The 24395-nt window shown below is 37.2% G+C and overlaps 1 protein-coding gene across 1 annotated transcript; it reads left to right on the forward strand.

The window, feature by feature from the left end:
• Nucleotides 1-347: 347 nt before the first annotated feature.
• LOC117300991 (latrophilin-like protein LAT-2) lies at nt 348-23424 on the forward strand. Its single transcript, XM_033784863.1, has 16 exons — nt 348-411; nt 2534-2621; nt 8260-8385; nt 10453-10628; nt 11380-11432; nt 12136-12259; nt 12706-12803; nt 14199-14298; nt 14936-15089; nt 15657-15735; nt 16110-16170; nt 16956-17041; nt 17884-18004; nt 19191-19232; nt 19978-20116; nt 21415-23424. Exons 2-16 carry the CDS (start codon nt 2552-2554, stop codon nt 21444-21446), a joined length of 1461 nt encoding a protein of 486 aa, XP_033640754.1. The 5' UTR covers nt 348-411; nt 2534-2551; the 3' UTR covers nt 21447-23424.
• Nucleotides 23425-24395: the final 971 nt, after the last annotated feature.

A 24395-nucleotide genomic window follows, 5' to 3' on the forward strand; every position in this document is an offset into this window, starting at 1 on the left:
TCAAATGCAATCCTGTCAGATTTTTTTTAGTAGGATTGAAACTCTCTTTCTCGGCCTTCCTCTTTCATTTACAAGTTTTATTTTAATAATGAAATTATTATTACTAGGAGTACCGACCACAACTGGCACAATTCAACAATCAACCACCGAAGAAGTGTCGTCTCCCCCGTCACTGTCAACCGACCAACCAACTCCTAGTCCCGGGGTGTTGTCCAGCAGCTCGGCAACCTTAGAAGGGACAGTTTACACAACCTTAGAAGGGACGGTTCTCACAACCTTAAAAGAGACACAACCAGTATCAACGACGGCACCTTTGTTGACCACCGACCACAACGGCACCGGTTCACCCAATCTGTCTGAAAATTTAAAACGCTTTGGCCAATCTATTCAGGAGTTAGCTAAATATCTCACGTACGTATAGAGAGCTTGATCATTTTAGACTGTTAAGTATTCAAAATTATATAACTGATATACAGATCCTTGTCATTTGATTGGTGGAACTTACTTCACGTGACATTCACTATTACTCCCATCCGCACCGGCGATCAAAAAGACCTATTCGCCCATGGGGAATAGCATTTCCCATTCAACAGTTAGGATCATCCTTGTTCCCAATGTTTTTGAGCAGTACAGCGCCGCCGCGCCGCTGCTAAAACAAAGGAGCACCTGTGCAAAAGGTTGTGATCCGATTGCTATTAAATTTGTGCATTGTTGCCGCTCTACGCGGCGTTATAGGATTTTTCATAATGCTATACTTTTAAAATACACCAAATGACAAGGATCTATTTGTCAATTATATAAAACAAATATTGAGTGGCTTTAATTCGTGGAATGGAATTCCACTCTGAGCCACTCAATATGTGTATACTATCTGCTCTTTTTGACAAAACCTCGCAATTAACTGCAAGTAACTGGGCAGTGTAACCCGAAAACAAGTTCCCATAAACCAATTGTCTGCAAGAAATAGTTTAAAATCTTCAATGACACTAAAAGGGTTTAGTATCCACTAAGCAACAAATGAGCAAGATACACAATCAGATATTGTATATGCATGTATGGTATAATGTAAGCTTATTTGACCAGTAACCAATTTCTGTTAAAGCATTGTGTTGCGCTTAGCTAATTTGTCTCCTAACAAGCAACTCAAATTTGGTCCTGCTTAAAGCCATTGGACACTTTCTGACCAGAACAAAAATTGAAAGTTCACAGATTTACAAAAAACTTACAGGGTTTACCAGAAGGTCAGGTAATGGTGAAAGACTTTCTTGAAATATTATTCCATGAAATGCTTTACTTTTTGAGAAAACATTAAAACAGTTATCAGTTTTCGATATCGAGAACAACGGAATTATTTCAAACACATGTCGAAACGTGCGGAAACAAGGGTGGATTTTCCCGTTATTTTCTCCCGACTCCGATGACAGATTGAGCCTTAATGTTCACAGGTTTGTTTTTTTATATATAAGTTTTGATACACGAAGTCTGGGCCTTTGGACAATACTGTTTTTATACCGATGCTGTGCGATTGCTTTAATTTAGCTCTGGTCTGGTCGTAGAGTTGCTAATAAAAGTTATACATATTTTGCTTAGCAAAACTATGCAGGATACCAGTCACAATTATATTAACTAAGATTCTAGGTAAATTTTGCTTCAAAACCAGGTCATTCTGACTCATAATTGAGTATGATCCAAAACGGTACCCTCTGGTTATCAATTTCATAATGCCGCTTTTACAAGCAGAAATGATGGCTTAACATGTGTCTGCTAAGCAGAAACGAGCAGGATACCAGTCACACATTTTGATGGGGTTTTTTTTTGGTTGGTAACCTTGATCTGGTGAGCATCATTTTGTTGCCAGCACTTTTCATATAATAAATAATAATAATAATTTATTTTTGATATAGCGTCTTACATAAACAAACAAAAATCTCAAAACGCTGTACAGTATGTTACATATTATAAACATTAAGCTAAAAAGAGTAAAATACAGCAAAGTTACATTGTACAATAAGAACGACAAACACAAAACAATGACAAACACCAATACGAGACAATCAACAATACAACACCACAGAAAAGACCATGACAAAAAAACCTGTTTTTATAACTGTTTAAAAGCTTGAAATTGGGTCCAGAATATCAAATCTCACCCGACACTTTTGATATATCACACACAACAATGTCTGAGTGCATACCAGCCTCATCACTATAGAACGAAATTATAAATAAATAGTAAACTTGTAGATATTCAGACAACCAAATCTCCTTTTTTTGTTAGTGTTGGCTCGAGGTTTCGAGCAGTATACTTGTCTTCAGGAGAAGAGTATACTGTTCGACACGTCGGGACAACATCGGCGCATCTCAGAGCCAACACTCCCTCAAAAGAGATTCAGAAATGGTTGTACCAGCAAGTTTACTATTTATACAAAATTATAATTTCTTCATATTTATACACACCATGCAAAGCTTCAATTAATACAACCTCAACACTTTTTTTATTCTGCTTACTTATATTATTTTATTTTATTCTCAGTCGGAGTTTGGGTCAAAGATGTTTCATGAGAGCATCGACAACGCATCCTTGTCATTGGCAAGGATGAGTGCACAATTGGACAATATAGGTGAGTTATAACCTTTTTATATTTGTTATTAGTAAAGGTTTTCCGGGACATTCAATCAATTTTTAGGGAGGGTCTATGACTTTGTTTGTTGTTCACACACGTATGCTGATAGGAAATAGTATGAACAATTATAACAAATGCAGCAAAAATCACATGTGAAGTCAAACAAAAATGATGAGCAAATCAAAATCATTTGACTTTCTCCAAATACAGACCAAAATGTAACTTACACATTATAATGGTGCTTAGGCCTACTTGTTGTTAACTATAGGTTTTCTCGGTCAATTTCGGAAAATGAGCAGCCAATTTAACCACGAAGCTACTCCATTTCGCGCGAAATCGAATGCTACTGAAAAAGGGTCATTCCATTTCATTGTATGATTAGTCAAATGTAATGTTGCGTTATTCGGTATAACAAAACAATAATTCAATTTAACAATTCATCAAAGCAGCATTCAAATTCGCAGACGCTTCTGAGACGTGTGTTTCACGAAAAAGAATGACGAAACGCTAAACTGAACAGAGTGCTAAGGAATTTGACTCTCGCAACTTTGATGACCAATTGAACCAAAATTGAGCCACAGGCTTGTTATTTTATGCTTATGATGGGATACACCAAGTGAGAAGACTGATCTTTGACAATAACCAAACGCGTACAGTGCCTTTAAAGTTACTTTTGCCACCGTATATTCCATTGTCCTTTTTGTTGTCTTGCATGTTTTCAAGTGCAAGCGGCCTTGTTAAGTATCTTACAAAATATAAGCACTTGTCGTTTGAAAATGCAACAAATTTTGTTTTTGTTTTGAATTGAGTTTGTGAATTCCAATAAAACCCAGTTCTGAAAATCTTGCCCTCTTCATACTAAGTTTATTAGAAACACGCGCTTGAAGAAACTTTGAGATTTAAAAAATCCCTTTATATCCGAAGGAATGGCAGTAAAGCTATAGTTTGGTATTGGATTAAATATTCACAAAGGTTTGTACAGCGGTTATCAATGTTGCTTTTTCGACTTTAGTCATTCTACATACCAGTTTTAATTTGGTTTGGGGCGTTACAAGTCGAATGTAGCTAAGGGTGGGCCTTTTTTGTTTGTTACTGTAGTGGTTTTTTAACTGTATGTTTTTTTTTTTCATTAAAAACACTGGACACATTTGGTAGAAAGAACAGTCATCTCACTTGGTGTATCTCAACATATTCATACAATAAAAAGTATAGCTTTATTGGTCATCGAAGTTGCGAGATAATAATGAAGGAAAAAACACCCTTGTCACACGAAGTTGTATGCTTTCAGATGCTTGATTTCGAGACCTCAAAATTTAATTCTGAGGTTTTGAAATCAAATTTGTGGAAAGGTACTTTTATTCTCAAAAACTACTTTAATTCAGAGGGAGCCGTTTCTTACATTACTCGTTACCAAGAAAAGTTTTATGCTAATGATTACTTTGAGAAATACCAAACGTGTCCGATGCCTTTAAATTAAATTAAAGTTTATGTTTTTTTATGAATTAAAATGTTATACTTCAGCTCCTGCTTCGTTGTTTTAAAAGATGTTCTCTGTCAGTGTCAGTTTTATTTTGGCTTTCGAGGGTTTTCAGTCCATTTGTGTTTGCCTATGTTTTTTCAGTTTTTTTTATTGTTGTCCCGTTGTCCTGTTGTTGTAGTGTTTTATGTGTGTGTGTGTGTGTTTTTTTTGTGTTTTTTGTTGTATGTTATTAAATTGTTATTGTTGGCCGGGGTCTGGTTGCATCCCAAGATGAAAATTTTACACTTTTGCTTCAACATTGACAGCCCCTGTCCAACTTAATGCACTGTGTATGTCTAAAATAAAAACATAAAATACTTTCATATCAGTATTGGGTTTTTTTTACTTGGAATATTGTACATATTCATAAAGGTTTATTTAGTGAATGCTCACCTTGCTAGGCCCTGTACATCAATATTTGATATTTTGACATTCACAAACGCTTGTTGTTGCTTTGAAAAGGCGTCAACTGACACAATTAGATGGTTACAGGTAAATGACGATAAATTACAGCCATTTCCGTCTACACAGTCTGGCGTCATCAAACGAAGCATGACGATAATATAACCACTGGTTCTTAAAAAAAATGATTATCATATTTTGTTTCATGCAAGATCGCCCAAAACCAGGCCACTCTAGGTGATTTCTTTTTTAAATCTACTCTCTTAATTTAAAAGAGTGAAAAACACCACTCTTTACATTTCGAGCTGTCCCTCATATGGCTCTTCAAAAAGAGTGGTGGTTATTTCACTCTTTTAGAGGGGTTTCACTCCAGGACAGAGTAAAACATCACTCAAAATGATGCAAACTTCACCCAAAAAGAGTGGAAGACCACTCGAAAAAGGCTCTTCAAAGAGAGCCTTTTCACTCGTTTGCATTTAGAGAGTATCAGTTGTCGGTTAACAACGAAATTTCTGGGGTTTTTTGTGGGTTTTTTTTCAGGGATTCGGTGCATAGTTTCATCTGTTAAACCATTAACTTAGTGCCTATTATTTGGTGAACTTGTTTCAGTTTGACAAAAACAAAATCCCGAACACTTCGCCTAGGGAATTTGTAACCCTGTAAATTTAACTTCATTGATATGGAAAAATTATCAGATCGTTTCAATTGCAATGTTTCATGGTGGCCATGGACCAGATATGGCAATACATACATCAACTTGCTTTGTTTCAGACTAGAATATTCCTCTACTTATTCGGTTTACAATAAAGGGTCAATATTTTAAATTAATCATAACTACCGGCAATCATGTTGTGTGTTGTTGCATTGTGTTCAACTACGTAGTATGGTTGCCTGGGTAATTAATGATCGTGTAAGCCACGGTCTATGTGCAACAATGGAAAACAATGGCGCTGAAAATGCTTGTTGAACTATAGGTTTTCTCGGTCAAATTCGGCAAATGAGCAGCCAATTTCATTTTCATGCGTTCGAATTAAAGCTGTTTTGCCTCTCTAGTTGTTACTGCGTTCCAAATTCAGAATTCGGTCATTCAATTTCCTTTTGAGTCGAGTCAAATTCCTTTAGCACTATGTTCAATTTAGTGTATCGTCATTCTTTTTCTAGACACACACGCCTCAAGAAGCGACTGCGAATTTGAATGTTGCTTTGATGAATTGTTAAATTGAATGATTATTTTGTTAAATCGAATGACGCAACATTACATTTGACTAATCATAAAACGAAATCGAATGACCCTTTTCAGTAGCATTCGATTTCGCGCGAAATAAAATAGCTTGATGGTTAAATTGGCTGCTCTTTTTCCGAAATTGACCGAGAAAACCTATATTAGTTTTTTTGTAAAAAAGAAAAAAAGAAAAATGATAATCATGTCGTCGATTCGGCAAAACACCACGGTAATAGTTTTAGTTAGTAATGGCGCTAGGTGAAGGAAGTCGTAGTTCTATGCAGTTTTGTGATTAATTGCTTTATCTTCCCTGTTAATGAGTTTGGTCCTTTGCCGTGCAGTTTGTAAACAGGATAGGTTTCTGTGAACGACTTTGTGGTTATTAAAAAGGTTGGAAATTACTCTTCCATTATCAGCATTAATTATATTAAATTATAATTATTGGGTGTGACAATCAAAATTTGTATGCGAGTCAATGGACTCTCAACACGACAAATAACAGGTTGGGAAGAACAAATTAATATTATAGCTTTCTAATCTATTTATTTATGAAATTTATACAAAATCGTTTGATCCACGTAGCTGTATAGATGTAAGTCGTTTGAGGGTGCTTTACTGTTAGTATAGGTTTTCTCGGTCAATTTCGAAAAATGAGCAGCCAATTTAATTTTCGGGCGTTTGAATTAAAGCTATTTTGCCTCTCCGGTTTTTACTGCGTTTCAAATTCAGAATTCGGTCATTCAGTTTTTATGACACACAATCAACATTCAATTTAGCAAAGTTTGTTCGACTAAAGATTTTGCTGATTTAATCATTTTCGGTTTCGTAAAGAGGCAATCAATTTCGCTAAACGAGGATTCAAGTATGTACGACTTAAGAAATACGAATAAACAGATAAACAGAAAAGGCAACTTTTTCGTACCTTCACTTTTAAATCAAGCGAACCTTGTTTTGTTTTTTTTATGTTTCCAGTAGACTTCACCTGGGGCCCCATAAGTTTTTTTTTCTTCTTTATTTTTTTTCGGGAGAGGTTTAATGGTTAAAGCCATTTATTTGAAACACATGTCAGGGTGGGTTTTGTCCGTTATTTTCTCCCGACTCCAATGACCTTTTAAGCCGAAATTTTCACAGGTTTGTTATTTTATATATAAGTTGTGATACACGAAGTGTTAGCCTTTGGACAATACTGTTTACCGAAAGTGTCCAACTGCTTTAACTGAGCAAGACCTGATTTGAATGTGTTTTTGTGTTTTGTTTAATGGTTTTTTTTGTAAATTATCACCAACCATCAATTCCAGAATTTACTGCCCTCAAATGAAATTGAATGACTTAACGCACGCCTCCAAAAAGATCCTGCGAATTTGAATGCAGCTTCGATGATTGTTAAATTGAATGACGTAAAAGTACATTTGACTATAGTCTTAACCCTCTAGTCCCTGCACCGCCCAAATTTACTGAAAACTAATACTTCAAGATTCTTGCAGTACTGGAATCGTAGTTCAAATTTTAAAAGATAGCCACAGCTTAATTTTTATGCACAATTTGAACCTTGATATTTGTATAAAAGTACAAGTTCGCATGAGAACAATACATGTCTCTCGTTAAACGGCTACTCAATGATTATACTGATTAAATGCGAAGGCGTGAGTTTTCGACAATATTATCATGAATGATGAATAAATACAGTTTCCGTTGTGTTTACTAATGAGCGTCTTGTTGGGGTAAGAGCTAAATTATTTCACCATCATTAGCTTCATTAGCTTAATAATGACTATCGAGGATTCTTTTGGTGTTCCTTTTTTTCTACAAACACAAGCTGGCAAGGTTGCCTCCTACCACTACAGTATATCGATAGGCGGCTGGGCGGTCCAGTGGCTAAATGGTTAAAATGAAGTATTTCTGATCTTACCGATGTGTGCAAGCACTGTATACTCGGTACTTTCCTGAGTTCTGTGAAAACAAACATCACAGGCATTAATACTCGGGTGGAATTCGAACCCACTGCCCCTATAGCTTTACCTGCATGGCAATATCGTTTGTTGGCAAAACACTGCTCTAGATTGACAAATACTCAGGGTTCGAATCCCACCAGAGTGTTTACACAGAACTCGTGAAAGCACTGCGTACAGTGCTATAACACACATCGGTGTAAGGGTAATAGTAATGATAGTGGCTTCGTATAGACGCACACATCCGTCACTGGCGGGGGACTGCGTTTAAACTATATCGTACCCTTTTACATTATATATAGTATTTTATATTATCACCATGTAAACGGTTAACACGGTCCTGTGGCGATTTTTTTCTTTCTGTCAATCAAAACAGGAACCCGGGGTGAACCCCTTCACTTTTAGATTATGGCAATGAGTTATTTTACGTGCGCTACACAACACACGGGACCAACGACTTTACGTCCTATCCGAAGTATCGGTGTAAGTTATAATGTTTTTATCATTTTTTTTCTTCTTTTTTGATTCTTTTTTTCTTTGCAGAGGCTGCGTTTCTACCATTAAGAAACGACGGGGAAACTCACTCATTGACCTCTGATTCAAGTAAAGTCACTCTGAACTCTGCCATCGTGTCAGTGCCTACTAAAGCACTGAATGGCGTCAAAGGTGGTAAGAACGAAGAATGAGTCTCAACTAATTTGGTATCGGGACATCCGCAGGGTAGTGTTGTATTCTCTAAAATATCGCAGGCTTACTATTACTGCGAGAAGAATGCACATTATTGCTCTTTCGACTTAAAGGATTCGGGTACTTTTTCAAAATGACCTTAGATTTACATTGTACTTACAGGGTTTGAAGATAATGGTAGTGGAAAGCTTCCCTTCAAATATTACTTACTGAGGTGCTGTAGTTTTTGCGAAATGAGTAAAACAACGTTTGTAAATGATTAAAATAATTTTCGTCTCATGAGTCGAACATTATTTTCATGACATTGTTTTACTCATTTCCCAAAAACTACAGCACCTCAGCACGTAATATTTTCAGGGAAGCTTTCTACTATCATTATCTTCAAACTGTGTAAGTTTAGTGTAAATCTGTGGACATTGTGTTTTTTGTCCTACAAAAGTTACATAGACCCTTTAAAGGAACTGGACACCTTTGGTATTTTGTCAAAGACCATTATTCCCACTTGGTGTATCCCAACATAATATGCATACAATAAGCTTGTGAAAATTTGAGCTCTTATTGGTCATCTAATTTGCAAGAGAATAAAACAAGAAAAACGCCCTTGTTGCACAAATTGTGTGCTTTCGGATGTTTATCAGCTGAAGCGTTGTTAATTGAGTGAGAAATTACCTCTTTCTCAAAGAATACATTACTTCAGATGGAGCCTTTTACCAAAATGTTTCATTCCATCAACAACCCTCCATTGAGTTTTTATTCTAACAATTATTTTTAGTAATTACCAAAAGTGATGCATCTGTTGCGGGTAACAGCCCCTTAGTACGGGCATGGAGCGGATCAACCACCACTGGTCTATATAATGTGCCAATTCGAGCTAGACCACTTTAGTTGGTCGAGCGCCAAGTTATTTTGGTTGTCGCGGGTTCAAGTCCGTTCAAGTCAATAATTGAATGTTTACCCCGTAAGTTTCCCCAATAGCTAAAAATATTGAACATTTCTAGTGCGCCATGTATGCCATTGATGAGACGCCTTGCGCAAAATATAAAAGTAATTACCAAATGTAGTTAAACTCTCTCTTCAATTTCTATAGAGTGACGTTTATCATGCTGACTCAATCTTGGTCATGTTCCTCGTAGCGAATTACAATAAAGAATGCTGATAATCATTTTGAAAAATAGGAACCAGACTATTTTGTTCTTCAGACCTCGGTTTGGTAACATTTATATCAATGGGAGAAATCTATGATGGTTGCTCCATAATTAAAGGAACACGTTCCCTTGGATCGGTCAAGTTGGTCTTGGAAAAGCGTTTGTAACCGTTTGTTATAAAATGCATATGATTAGAATGATATTTTAAATGGTCCACACAAGTATAACTCGATCTTATTGCGTGGTTTTCCTTTAACCTAGTCGACAAACACGGTCGGCCATTAATATGGGAGTCAAAATTGTTGATTCCCATAAATGGCCGACCGTGTTAGTTCGCAAAGTAAAAGGAAAACCACGCAGTTTCGAGGTAAACTTGTGTGGGTCATTGTATTCTACTTTTAAAAGATATTTCTAACCAATTGCATTTTATAACAAACGGTTACAAACGCTTTTTATATACCAACTCGTCAGATCTATAAGGCAACGTGTTCCTTAAAGGCAGTGGACACTATTGGTAATTGTCAAAGACTAGCCTTCACAGTTGGTGTATCTAAACATATGCATAAAATAACTAACCTGTGAAAATTTGAGCTCAATCGGTCATCGAAGTTGCGAGATAATAATGAAAGAAAAAAACACCCTTGTCACACGAAGCTGTGTGCGTTTAGATGGTTGATTTCGAGACCTCAAGTTCTAAATCTGAGGTCTCGAAATCAAATTCGTGGATAATTACCTCTTTCTCGAAAACTATGGCACTTCAGAGGGAGCCGTTACTCACAATGTTCAATACCATCAACCTCTCCCCATTACTTGTCACCAAGAAAGGTTTTATGCTAATAATTATTTTGATTAATTACCAATAGTGTCCACTGCCTTTAAGGTCTATATTTGGGTATTTTTTCAGCTGCTCTCGCTGTGGTATCAACCCTTGAGGTCGCCCATCAGTTATCATCGGATCTAAGCAATGGTTCCTTCTTAGGAACAGCTATCGTGTCTGTCTCCCTGGAACCAAAAGATGGCGGCACTGGTTCCTTTGATCTGAAAGGGCATCCAATCCAAGTAGAACTCATCCACCTGCACGTATGTGATTTTTCTTTTTTTCTTTTCTTTTAAAGTACTACAGGGTTACCTTGCCTGGGACCGGGCGAGTAATGTTGGTCTATAAAAAGAATGCATAATAGAACCATGTGCATTTCAAAGTAGAATATAATGATCCACATGCGAACTAACATGGCATTCGAATTTTTGGCCAGTTAGATTTTTGACTCAAAATGACCGAGATAGTTTGCAAAGTGAAAGGAAAAAGACGAAATTGTGGGGCATATTAAATTTTGTTCTCTGAATCTCTACGTTTACTTGGCAGAGAGACCGACCGACTTCAATGATTTCTGTGCACAACACGTTGTTTGTAATTTTAAAGCCATTAGGCCTATACACTTTCGGAACAGAATTTTTTTTTAAAAGTTCACAGATCTACAAGTAACTACAGGGTTTACAGAAGGTCATGGTAAAAGACTTCTCTTGAAATATTATTCCATAAAATGCTTTACTTTTTGAGAAAACATTAAAACAATTATAAATTCTCGACATTGAGAATTACGGATTTATAGTAAACACATGTCATGACACGGCGAAACGTGCGGAAACAAAGGTGGGTTTCCCGTTATTTTCTCCCAACTCCGACGACCGATTGAGCCTAAATTTTCACAGGTTTGTTATTTGATATAGAAGTTGTGATACACGAAGTGTGGGACTTGAACAACACTGTTTACCGAAAGTGTCCAATGGCTTTAATGTTATGACTGTTCATGAGAATAATCCTTTATTGCAGAATCAGACAAAACAAACAGGAAAGCTCAAGAGGACTTGCGTTTACTACGATGAGTAAGCTATACATCCTTTACTTTCTCTAAATGTATTTTTTTAACCCTCAAGTTTTAGTCAAATTTGTAACACCTACGTGTTAAAAACTATGATAAATGACAACAGTAATGACAATTAACAATTCGACTTCAGATTTATATTGCATATTTTTGTTTATAAAAATGATCATCAACCCGAAAGTGAGCGCTGTTAATCTAAGTAAATACCGCTGTTATTTTTTCTCCGTTTTCTACAAAGTGCAATGTCATTCATCGCGGTCAAGTTTTAGTCAAGTTTGTAACACCCAAGTGTTAACAACTATGATTAATAACAACAACACAATTAATAATAAAAACTTTAAATTTATACCCCTCCCCCTCCCCATTTTTATACAATTACTTTAGAATTATATTGCGTCTTTTTTATTATAATATTATCATCAACCCGAAGTGAGTGCTTGTGTACACTAAGTCATAACAACATGTTATTTTTTTCTCCGTTTTCCACAAAGTACAATGTCACTCATCGTGGTCAAGTTGTAGTCAAAATAATTAATAACAATACAATTAACAATTACAACTTAAAATTTACATCCCCCTCACCATTTTTATAAGATTATCAAAAGCGCTCAGATTTCCACAAGAAAAGAGAATGGGGACAAATAAAAAATAAAAAAACCGCAATTTTAATTGTGATTTTTGTATTCTTAATTGTCTGCATCCAGTGTGGCCGAACAATGGTTAACTGAAGGATGTACTACTGAATCAGAGGGTACCGGTTCCACTACATGCTCTTTCAAACATCTGACGAATTTCGCGGTCCTGATGCAGATTGATCCAGAATCCAATGTAGGTACTCAAAGCCCAGTTCATTTAGACTATAAAGGAAAAAAAAAACATCCTTGTCACACGAAGTTATGTGCTTTCAGATGATTGATTTCGAAACCTCAGATTCTAAATAATGATGAGGTCTCGAAATCAAATTCGTGGAAAATTACTTCTCTCTCGAAAACTACTTCACTTCAGAGAGAGCCGTTTCGCACAATGTTTTATACCATTGTCAACTCCCCCCCCCCCATTACTCGTTACCAAGTAAGGTTTTATGCTAATATCTATTTTGAGTAGTTATACCAATAGTGTCCACTGCCTTTTAGACAATATTTGTCAACATGCTAAACATCGTCACGTCTTTAAATCAAGTGTTGCTTTTGTAAACCTGCTGCTGGATATTTCTTTTTTTATATGTTTATTAACTCTTTTGCCTATAGCTTTAATTTTCCTCATTTTCTGAACAGGCTTGTAACTTTAAAGCTCTGGACGTTTTATCTGCCGTTGGGGGCGTAATCTCCATCGTCTGCCTGGCTCTGACCCTTTGTGCCTTCACTTTACTCAAGTAAGTTCAAAGATTGGCAACATTTTGAAATAAATAAACAATACTTTGTCTTGGAACTGAAGTCAACAACAGTGTTCCCTCAGTTGTTGGTTTGGACGCAAGACGACGCACGTTACGTGCAGGGTTCTTTAAAGGCAGTGGACACAATTGGTAATTGTCACAGACTAGCCTTCACAGTTGGTGAATCTAAACATAATATGCATAAAATAACAAACCTGTGAAAATTTGAGCTCAATCGGTCATCGAACTCGCGAGATAATAATGAAAGAAAAAAAACACCCTTGTCACACGAAGTTGTGTGCATTTAGATGGTTGATTTCGAGACCTCAAGTTCTAAATCTGAGGTCTCAAAATCAAATTCGTGGAAAATTTCTTCTTTCTCGAAAACTATGGCACTTCAGAGGGAGCCGTTTCTCACAATGTTTCATACCATCAACCTCTCCCCATTACTCGTCACCAAGAAAGGTTTTATGCTAATAATTATTTTGAGTAATAACCAATTACTCCACTGCCTTTAATGAAAAAAAGTGGAGGAGGGTGGGTGAACATAGGACAACACCTGGGGAAAGCCCATAATGTCGCCCCACTAAGTATTTCTGGTCAACCCATCTGTGTCATTTGCAGATTGCTCACTCTCCTGTTTCGGACCAAAATAACCACATCAAGGATGCTATAACACTATTCACATTTTCAAGAAACTCCCCAAATGCAATTTTTTCCAACAAATGTATCCTTATTTTCACCAAACTAACTTGAGCTCCTATGAACATCTTTGGTTGATTTTTTGCGCTATATCAATGTTTTATGATTGAATGGTTAATCTATCTTATTCGTCAATTTGAAAATAGCATTGGTTTGGTTATACATTCAATCATTATATGTACTGGCGTCGATTTCGCAAAGATAGTTCTATAACTTAAGACTAGTCCCATGACTCTTTAGGAAGTTAATTACAACTTAAGGCTAGTCCCAAGGTAGGACGAGAAACTCGTCCTGCTCGTCTTAACTCGAGATAAGACTAGTCTTAAAAGGCACTGGACACTATGTTTAAAAGAAAGCACACAAATTTGTGCAACGGTGATGTTTTTTCTTTCATTATTCTCTTTCAACTTTGACGATAATTTTTCACAGATGTTATGCTTATCCTGGGATACACAAAGTGAGAATACTGGTCTTTGACAATCACCAAAGGTGTCCAGGGGTATAGATTTCACAAAGAGTAGGACTATACTCCTAACTTAGGAATATTCCTACAGGAGACATTAAAAACTAAGACTAGTCCTAAGTTAGGATGAGTAATTCGTCCTAACTCGAAATAAGTCTTAAATCTTTGTGAAATCCATTTTTACTGTCTTGTATTAACTCTTTGTGAATTCACCCCTGGTGGTCTTTCAGGATGTTCAAGGCGGAGCGTAACGTTGCTCACGGCAACCTGGCATTTGCTGTACTGGTCTCCCAGCTCGTGTTTTTCACAGGGATTGATGCGGCAGAAAACGTGAGTCGTTTATATTACCCCCAAAAGAATTGAGCAGCCCGTAAAACCTTATGAATCAATAATAAAAGCTTCTTCGAAGAGCGCTTACAGTAGCGCTAATAAATTTCATTTCTTGTTAGCTTTCGTTTTCCTTTAAATAATGTTTTAGTGCTTTTGCCTTTTTGTGTACAGCGCCTATATGAGCAATTGTTTTTGGATATTGTGGCGCTTTATAAATGCTGTTATTATTTAATATCCGTCACTATCGACGCCCTGGCACTTTAACATACAGTATTTTCCTGAGAGGTAGGTGGGATTAAGTTTTAAATAGTGAGACTTATACTTCTTTTACATAGCACTATGTAATTGCTTACGAGGTGATGTGGCGCAATGTGATACACGGTGATTTTTGCAGGAGTAAATACAAATCTCTATAATTATCATTGATTAGCTCCTCCCCATCAATTACTTTTTGTATTTGCATTGTGTTTAACGCTTACTTTCTTTTTCTTGTTCTATTTTATTGATGACAAAAATAATAACAGCAGTCTCTCCCGTCGCCTCGAAACTCATCCCATCTGAAACATTGCTCATTCATTCCATATATTTTTTTTAATATTAGATTTCCTAATAATTATCGATGAACCTGTTTCCTCAGCGAACTGCCTGTTCAGCCGTTGCCGTTTTGCTTCACTATTTCCTGCTGTCCTCCTTTTCTTGGATGCTGATAGAGGGCGCCCTGCTTTTCGTCAAGGCTGTGTTCATTTTTCATCGAGAGCTCCACCCTTTCAAGGTTATGGCGCTGGGATGGGGTAAGTTCAGTGAATTATCACTATGATGTCACGATTGAAGCAATAGGTACGAACAGAGCATTGGGATATTGAGAGCAATTATCTCGCAAGGCTAAGCTTTCCAGTCAAGCGTTTAATCATAACGTAAGAGGGTGCGCTTTAGCGATTTACAACTGAGCGCAGTACACTATCCAATATCGAGCACTATCGTCTTGGGTAAAGACAATGTAGCCCTTGGCATGACGTATGCTAACTACATGCACTGTAGGTTCGCAACAACAATAGAGTTCTGAACTAGGCAGACGCAAAAACAAGCCACCATCAGCGCCATACAGAAAAGTGACATGCTCCTTCATTTTTGCCAACAAATAGAGTTATTACAGATGGCGCGTTAGGGCCTATTATATGGGAAGGGTCTGCTAAAAACACCTCTGTAAAATTTATGTGTACACACATCGCTGATTTATAAGTGTTCGAATAAGGATTGACTCTTTACCTTTGCAGTCCATTTAATGCCGTTATTTCCGCTCGTTGGTAAGAACGTTATTGATGCAAGCATTTTTAAAACACCTGCCATGTTTTCTTCAGGTATGCCTATCCCGATTGTTGCAATCACTTTTGCTGCCGTGAAGTCAGATGGCTACGGATATTCAAGTGACCAGCCCGGGTAAGTAGTAAAATTATGTGCACTTTAAGTGCCTTGCTTTTTTTGTTTTGCTTTTTTTATACTAATGGGACACCTTTGAAGACACTTGGTGGCAGCAGACAGGTAAATTCACCGTTCGCAGAAGTGACCGCAAACGATGCTGCGAAAAAAAAATGTTTTAACAAAAGAACGAACTATATAACTCTCCACAGGGGTGTAATTTTTAGAATCTTAAAAAGTCCTGAAAATACTTGGTTAATACAAAAGTGAGACATGATTTGAATTCACCTTAAGTAAACAATAAAGTCACTGTTATTTTCTGAAAAAAGGAAGAAAAGAAAAACGAAAACAAAAAAGTGTAAACGTTTATTTTTAATCTCCCCTTTTTTCTTCAGATGTTGGCTCAATGGGATTGCAATTTGGGCGTTTATTTGCCCAATAACAGTAGTCATAACGGTAAGCTTTTTTTTTTTTTTAATCAAGTGATATTAACAAAAATTAAAATCATTGGTAAACTGTTTGACGCCATAGAGCCCGTGAGAAATTTGTGGAAGGTTATTAATTGTGGTGCAAGACAGGGTTGCTTGATTTGTTATGACTAAAGTCTAATTTGTGTATTTTCATGTAATATTCTCTTCAAAGAAAGAGAGGGGAAAAGAAAAGTTGAATTAGTTATCCAACTACTGGAAATAAATTGATGGAGAGCTAAGTATGTTAGTGTTCATTTTTGCTTTTGGTTTTTGCTGTCAACAGTACAGACCATTCACACGGAAAACATTTAATGTACGACGTGGAACGCACTACTAAACGTATACGCGTGTGTGCATAAGTGCACAGCTTCATGCACGGTGTTTGCAATCAAAAATGATCTGTTGATATCGTGCTTAGGAAGGGCTAATGTTTCGGTTTGTTTCTTATCTATGAAACATTCAAATACCAGCCTCCGTTTGGCTTGCAAAAAAACACTGTATTGGTATGCTTTTTATTCAATCATTCATTAACAAAATCAGCTCTTAGGCTGGAAATTGTATTTGAATTTGTTGAGCTGCATCTATTTCACGTTTACCAATATGGAAATTAATAATGAATTTAATCAAATTGAAATGAAATCCATAGTCCTATACAAAGATACCGCCAATCGATCGATCCGTATTATGCAGACTTCTTGCAGAATTGTAATTCGCCAGTTTTGAAAGGATATTTTGAACATTTTGGTTGAATTAAATCTAAATTGTTTGCAGGTGAACACGGTGTTCGTGATTGCAGTAATACGTTCCTATCTGCGTCTGAAGGCAACCAAGGGCAAAACGGAGCTCGCTAAAATCAGGTAAAGGCAGCTACTGTGAAAACAGTGTTTAGAATTACAAGACATGTCTTATAAATATAATAGTCTTTGTGCAAGACGTTTTCTCGTTTAGGTTCGAGGGCTATAGTGTAAAAGTGGTCCTTGGCATGGCGCTACTGGTGTGATTTGAATGTGCGGGTCGACCGCGCTGTGCAAGAAACGTCTTGCTCCCAGACTACACTTTTGTTCACTTGTAACGTGTGTCTCATAAAAATAATAAAAATTCACTTTTTAAACGGCTGCCTTACAAAACAAAATTATTTTGTAACAATGTTATTGTGTTGATTTTGTTGAAAACAAAACTACTAATTATGTGAGGTGTTTTATTTAATTAAAAGTTTGCATAATATGATTAGAAAGATGGTTTTCCTTTTAGCTCGTCGACTAACATGGTCGGCCATTTATGGGAGTCAAATTGTTTACTCCCATAAAGGAAAACCACTCCATTTAGAGGCATGTTTGTGTGGATCATTGTGTTCTACTTTTAAAACATCTTTCTAACCATATGCATTTTTTAACAAACGGTTACAAACGCTTTTCAAAGGCCAACTCGACCGATCCAAGGCAACGTGTTCAAGTTAGTTCAACTGTGTCCAAAGTTTTCACACCAATGAACAAAATTTTCGAAATAATTATTGTTTATTTATTTTCCCTTCATGGTACAAAATAGCCGTGGAATGTTGCAGGGTCGAATAATTGGTGCTTTATTTCATGATTATTTCATTAAAACGCTGATCATAGTTTAGGTTGAATTTGCATAAATTTGCATCGATTTGCATACGAATGTTAATCTCAGCTGTGATTGTGTAAATCTCTTATTATAGGGGCGTATTGAGAGCAATCATAATTATTCAACCTCTGATGGGATTCACTTGGCTCTTGGGTTTTGGTGTGAGCGGACAGGTCGTCGCATGCGTTCTGTTCGTCATTCTTAACACTCTTCAGGTAAAAACACAATTTGACATTTTGTGTTATTAGGTATAGAAAAGGGGCTCCGTGTTGCTAACACACTTCAGGTTAAAACACAATTTGACATTTTGTGTTTTTAGGTATAGAAAAGGGGCTCCGTGTCCAAAACCCATGTATTTCTAAGTCCGCTGTCTAATCCGCTTTGCAACCGGAGCCTGGAAGAAAACAACTACAACAATGATTTCACACCACAAGGATTCGAATTTGGAAGTCGTTTGGAAGTAGTCATATGCTCCAAATCCGATAACATAGAGAGCCGTGGGACAACGTTTATACATAGCTCATTAAACTGTAGTTACGGAATTCTTTTTTATGTGACAAAGATTACGACCCTACCAGGATTCGAACCTGGAATCCCCCGATTCGTAGTCAGATGCCTTATTATCCGTTGGGCCACAGGGCCGCTGAAGAAACACAAACAGAGAAAATAATTCTCTTTAAGAGAAGGGAGTAGGGTTTAGGTAAAAACAAAACATACGACCCTGCCAGGATTCGAACCTGCCCTGATTCGTAGTCAGATGCCTTATCCGTTGGGCCACAGGGCCGTTGAAGGAAACACATACAGAGAAATGAATAATCTTTTAGAGACGGGAGGTTTAGGTTAAAGCCATTATCAATCTCGGTAAACAGTATTGTTCAAGCCCCACACTTCGTGTATCACAACTTATATATAAAAATAACAAACCTGTGAAAATTTAGGCTCAATCGGTCATCGGAGTCGGGAGAAAATAACGGGAAAACCCACTCTTGTTTCCGCGCGTTTCGCCGTGTCATGACATGTGTTTAAAAATAAATCCGTAATTCTCGCTATCGAGAATTGATATTGTTTTAATGTTTTCTCAAAAAGTAAAGCATTTCATGGAACAATATTTCAAGAGAAGTCTTTCACCATTACCTTCTGTAAACCCTGTAAATTATTTGTAAATTTGTAAAAAAAAAAAATTCTGTACCGAAAGTGTATAATGGCTTTAAAACAAAACATTGCACCCTGCCAGGATTCGAACCTGTGTCCCGTCGTAGTCAGATGCGTTAAAGTGAATCAAAGTGAATACACTGAGTAGTAGAAACGACTGTACATTGTTCAATTACTGAAGGCAATCAACATAATTACAAATTGTAGTAATTGATCTTTACTTTGTTCTCCTGTTTGTGTTTATTTCAGGGAGTTTTCATCTTTGTTCTGTACTGTCTAAAGACTGATGAGGTAAGTTTCCTATTCGTGGTAGTCACTTGTCTTGACTGGCGACGCTAGCTGTCAATAGAGGGCCCAATATTGACTGGATCAAAGGTATTCGGCAAGTCACCGAATAATCCACTTTCGGAAAAGGTTTCCAGTATTCCGAATTCTACAACGTTTCCTGAGAAATGTGGAGTATTTGTCAACATTCTTGATCAATATATAATGGATCATAGTTTGTTTTTAGCAGTGAATTTACACGACTACAGTTTCATCTTTATCCAACTACAGTGTACATTAATGGTGTTTTCTTCATCATTGACGGAGTACAAGGAAATAATGAACAACACTGAACAAACAGTTCGCTCACAGCATTGCTTTGCATCTCGCTCAAGCGTTCAACATTTTTCTTAGAGTCAAAAATAAATTTCGGAAACACCTGGGCACAATTTCATTGCGCTGCTTTAAACGGTAAACAAATTTTCGTACTTACTGTATCATAAAGAAAAGCTAAGTGGCAAGCATATTTCACAGGTTAGCAGCAAAATTGGGCGGCAATATTGCACGTTTACCATGGATTTGCATTGTGACGTCATTTATTTTCCTGCGGTGTAAGCATCGGAAGGTTAGCCCTTTCGTGTACTTACGGTTAGCAGCGCTATGAAAAGTAATAGGTAAGCCTGCCGTAACAGTAACGCTAGGCAATCTACTTGGTTGATCATTTTTGTGAACCAATTTGGTAATAAATACTGTTGGACTCCATTTCTTTAAGGTTCAAACTGTTCTGAAGAAATTCAAGAATAAGATATCACCAAAACGAGGTGAGGATCAACCAAATCAGCTCCGTATGAGTACAATGGGTGCGACTAGCAGCACCAAAATCACAAGCTTGGACAGTAAGACCTCATCGGGTGAGTACAAAATCGCATTGAGGTAGAAAATGGTTTCATAAATACCGGTCGGTATTGACCCTGGTGTGGGTCCTCTGCCGTCCATATACACTGAACTCCTCCTAACCTAGGATTTATCTTTGGACTTAGGAGGAGTCAAAATCCGAATCCATAGACCAGGTATGTGAGTAACTAGCCTATACTTTTGTACACAGTAAGTTAAGGAAAAAAGAAGGAAAATCGAAACCAAAAAGAGGAAATCAGCTGAAAAGAGGAAGTCTCACATGCCTGATAGACGTTAGGACGAGTTGAACCCATTGTAAGTAAGGACGGGTTACTCGTCCTAACTGGAGATAAGATTAATCATAGGTTTCGTAAAATCGGCTACTGGTGCCAGATCCCTGTATAGGTCAGAATGCCAAGTAATACGTGTCGAATTGACCCATGAATTCGTCAAACTGACGTCCGTTGTCGCATGCAATTGTGTCTTCTATGCAATACTATCCGGAGGACATTATCCGGAGGACATTATTGCATATGCAATAATGTCCGCCGGACGGTTTTGCATATGCAAACGTGTCCGCCCGGACGCTGCTGCATAATGCAATTGTGTCCGCTCGGACGCATTTGCGTATGCAGTTGTGTCCGCCCCGTGCAAAATCGTCCTTGCTGTAAATCCCTAAGTTGGTCGACGGAGCACGTTCGCCATTTTTTTTACATAGACGATGTGACCTCTGACGTCACACGGAAACCATAACATGATTCGCGCGCATACCGCCGGGCAAAACCTTTGTGTTTTGGCAGCCAGCTAGAAAGTGTATTTTCGCCCGGCGAAACATGACGTATGCAGTGTTTTTTCAACAGAGGGCGGTTTGAATGTAAACATAGGTCACATCGTCTATAAGTGCATGTCATGAATGACATGGGAAATTTTCGGCCGTTGGGTGTTCGCTGCTATCATAATACACGTGAATATTCATGGTCGTTTACGCGCGCACATACGTACAGTCATGTATACTTGTCCGCCAGACGGTTTTTGCAAAAGCCCCGGACACGATTGCATATGCAAAAGTGTCCGGAGCGGACAGTATTGCATGGCGGACACAAATGCATCTGACACCAGCAACCGATTTCACGAAACTTTACGCAACTGCGCAAATCCACTTGCGCAAAGTTTATGGAGGAACTTGCGACATTACGCAGTTGCGTAAAGTTTTGTAAAATCGGCTGCTGGTGACGTAGTTGTCTTTTGCACAGTGAAACTTCGAATAAACCCTAACAGTCAACTAAAAACTAGTGTTATGTCTATTTTGTTTTAGTACCATTCGGGGAGAAAGAGGCTTGGACTTAGAGGTTACTGGAACGAACAACGCTCAGAGGTGAAACCTGTATTTAGGTATCAATATAGGAAGCAATAAAATTAATTTATTTATATATTCGTAAGTAGTTTTAAAGTATAGTGAAGTTTTTGAGCCAGGACATGACCATAGTAATAATAACATACAATTTGTAAGGCGCACTTTATCTGGAATAGTACTATTCAACGGCAGCAGATGCTAGTAAGCTGACAAACTGAACAGATGAGTCTCGAGGTTGTGTTTGAATGTTGACAGGTCATGTGATATGCTCTTGTCTTATCTGCTTTTTAAAACCATGCAGATTTTGGTAAATTAAGTCTTGATTTGGATATGAGCACAAAAAAAGCATTATCCTTTTACCCAGAATGTAGTAACTCTAAAAACATTGAGCAAGGCACTGTCTGCAAAGGAACCGCATGACTGTACGGGCTAAAATTTAATGGCACTGCAGTGAGGAATACTGACATAAGAAATGAAAATGCAAGTACGATATAAAGACGTTTGATTGTTGGTTGTTGGTGGTGAATATTTCTGATGTTTTGTCTTTGCAAGTTCACCCCCCAAACAAGGCTAAAAGCCACTCTTTGGTATGGGGCTACTAAAAGACAACTTATAGTGAAAAGAACTTAGAGGAGCTGAAGGTAGGATTTGATATTTATCTTAAAACAGTCTACATTGTAGGATGAAGGGAAACATGCACCAGGCAGGAAGCGCCAAAGAGATGCAGAACGTGACAACCTCCATTTATGCCAACATGACGCTTGGCACGTGCCTTAAATACTTCGACAAAACAGTCGTGCGCAGGTATACACATGACTTGCCTTGCAACACGATTGAGGATTATTTAAAGTAATGTTTTCGAGAATTTTTGTTATTTTAAGATTAAAGTTTTTACTTGATTAATAATGTTAGCTTTGACACATTTAAAGGCAGGGTGTACTTTTTGGGTGACCATAAAAACGTACTTGATGACGAGCATCGGAAATACAGTAATAATAAACGACCAATTTGAAGTTTAGGTTACAGAGAAATTGTGGTAATTTTTCACCCACAAAATTGAAATTGAGAAAGGCTTCATGCATGAAGTTGTTCTCATACATCTCTATACTTTAAGGGAATTTTTTTCCTGTCATCAATTGAGTCAACAATTGCACAGGTTTTTACGATGTGTATACGTTGTGATCAACCAAGTGAGGGTGCTGTTCTTTGATATTTTACCAAAGTATACACTGCCTTAAAATTAAAGTCTTCAATATTTGTTTCATTTTTGCACGTAACAATTGACTTAATACAATGATAGGACTCTATTTGACGGGTATTTATGCACATTATAATAACATAAAATAAAAATGTTAATTGTTTTCGAGTGACGCTGTAAGTTCATTAAGTTCTAATAATTGTTCAAATGCAATGTTTTAAATTACGGATAAATCTACTAATACTATATCTAATCCCTTAAATTCCCCCTCGGGAATAGTTTTCTTGAAAAGTTTTTGTTTTGATTTTTCAATTACTTTTTTTTCCTGGTGCTTTATTTGTAAAGAAAATCTGTCATTAATTTTGTACATTTTGAGAATGGTTCATCAAAACGGAAAAAGTACATTATAACCTCTATTTATCTTATAACGTCGATTATAAAATGGGTGGAGATGGCTAACTACCTAGCCTTTAGTCAAGGCGCAGGCGGCACCCCCAGATGTCACACGACCAAAAAAGTCACGCACAGAAAAAAAGACCAGCACGAGCCGCAAGTTGCCGCTCGCGCTGGTCTTTTTTCGTGCGTGATTTCTGCTGGGGTGCACACCTCACATCTCATAATATAAAAATACGCTACAGCCAGTGAAAAACTAAGGAACGTAGTTAATGTATTATTTGTTCTACCGTTTCATTTTGTGGGTCATATTGTATCAACGTAATGCTGACGTAGGCCTATTGGTAATATCAGAAAGACATCTACAATAAAAGTCACAAAGAAAAGTTTCAGCAGAATACCGTGTTTACTTCTTGAGGAAACATCAACAAACATTGATTAATTCCTTCCACGTTTTGCAATGTGACCGCGGGCACCAGCCGCATCTTTGGCCACAGCATTCGAGAACGGACACCAACCCTTAAGAAACCCGATGCACGACTAATGTGCACCTCGTTTGTCTGATTTAAATTATGTTATTGTTGTCTACTCAATTGGGAAGTTCAAAACAAAATACTTTTGCTGGGTGCTTTCTATAATTATAACATAGTGAGCTTTCCGGTAAACACAACTGAATTTATTTTCTTAATCGTTACCAGGGTTTTACTCTACCTCGTAAAACTGCTTGACTTTTCATCGAGCCGATCAGCGCTTCAATTCTAGGCGTATCTATACATGTATTTCTCGACTCGTTTTCCAGGCAGCGAATTTACATGAATGCAAGGAGTTACTTGCTTTGGCACCGAACAGATAATTACTTTATAATTATTTCCCATAATTCTGATCAAACCGACTTTAGACCGATTAAATGTTGAAGGGGGTTGGGGGTCTGCTGAGTACGAATGAGTTTGATACAAATCATAGATGATGCTGCGACATGAATGGCTGGAAAAAAAACTTAAAGACAGAATACCTTATTGGTAATATTGTCAAAGACTAGTCTTCACAGTTGGTGTATCTCAACATATGCATAAAATAACTAACCTGTACAACTTTGCAAACAAATTAAACAGCAGGTTGATCTGCATAAACCAATCGTCTCGTGCTCAATTATGCAACATTCCTGACAAAATACAAGATACAAACTGAATGAATTTTACGTGCTTTATTAGTTTCTAACCGTTACAATTGTGCTGAAAATAACAAATGTTGATAATAATAGCTTTGTACTGCAAACCAGGTTCGTTTTAAACTACCATTTTTTCATTTTTTTTTCTTTTAACTTAACTTACAGAAACCTTTCTTTATGTTG

This window comes from Asterias rubens, chromosome 16, assembly GCF_902459465.1.
Source record: "Asterias rubens chromosome 16, eAstRub1.3, whole genome shotgun sequence".
NCBI lineage: Eukaryota > Metazoa > Echinodermata > Asteroidea > Forcipulatida > Asteriidae > Asterias > Asterias rubens.

Coding starts and splice junctions, on each gene's coding strand:
- LOC117300991 (XM_033784863.1), top strand. CDS start 2,552: ATGTTTCATGAGAGCATCGACAACGCATCCTTGTCATTGGCAAGGATG. Junction 11,433..12,135: donor ACTTGCGTTTACTACGATGA/GTAAGCTATACA, acceptor GTCTGCATCCAG/TGTGGCCGAACAATGGTTAA. Junction 17,042..17,883: donor ACGGAGCTCGCTAAAATCAG/GTAAAGGCAGCT, acceptor CTCTTATTATAG/GGGCGTATTGAGAGCAATCA.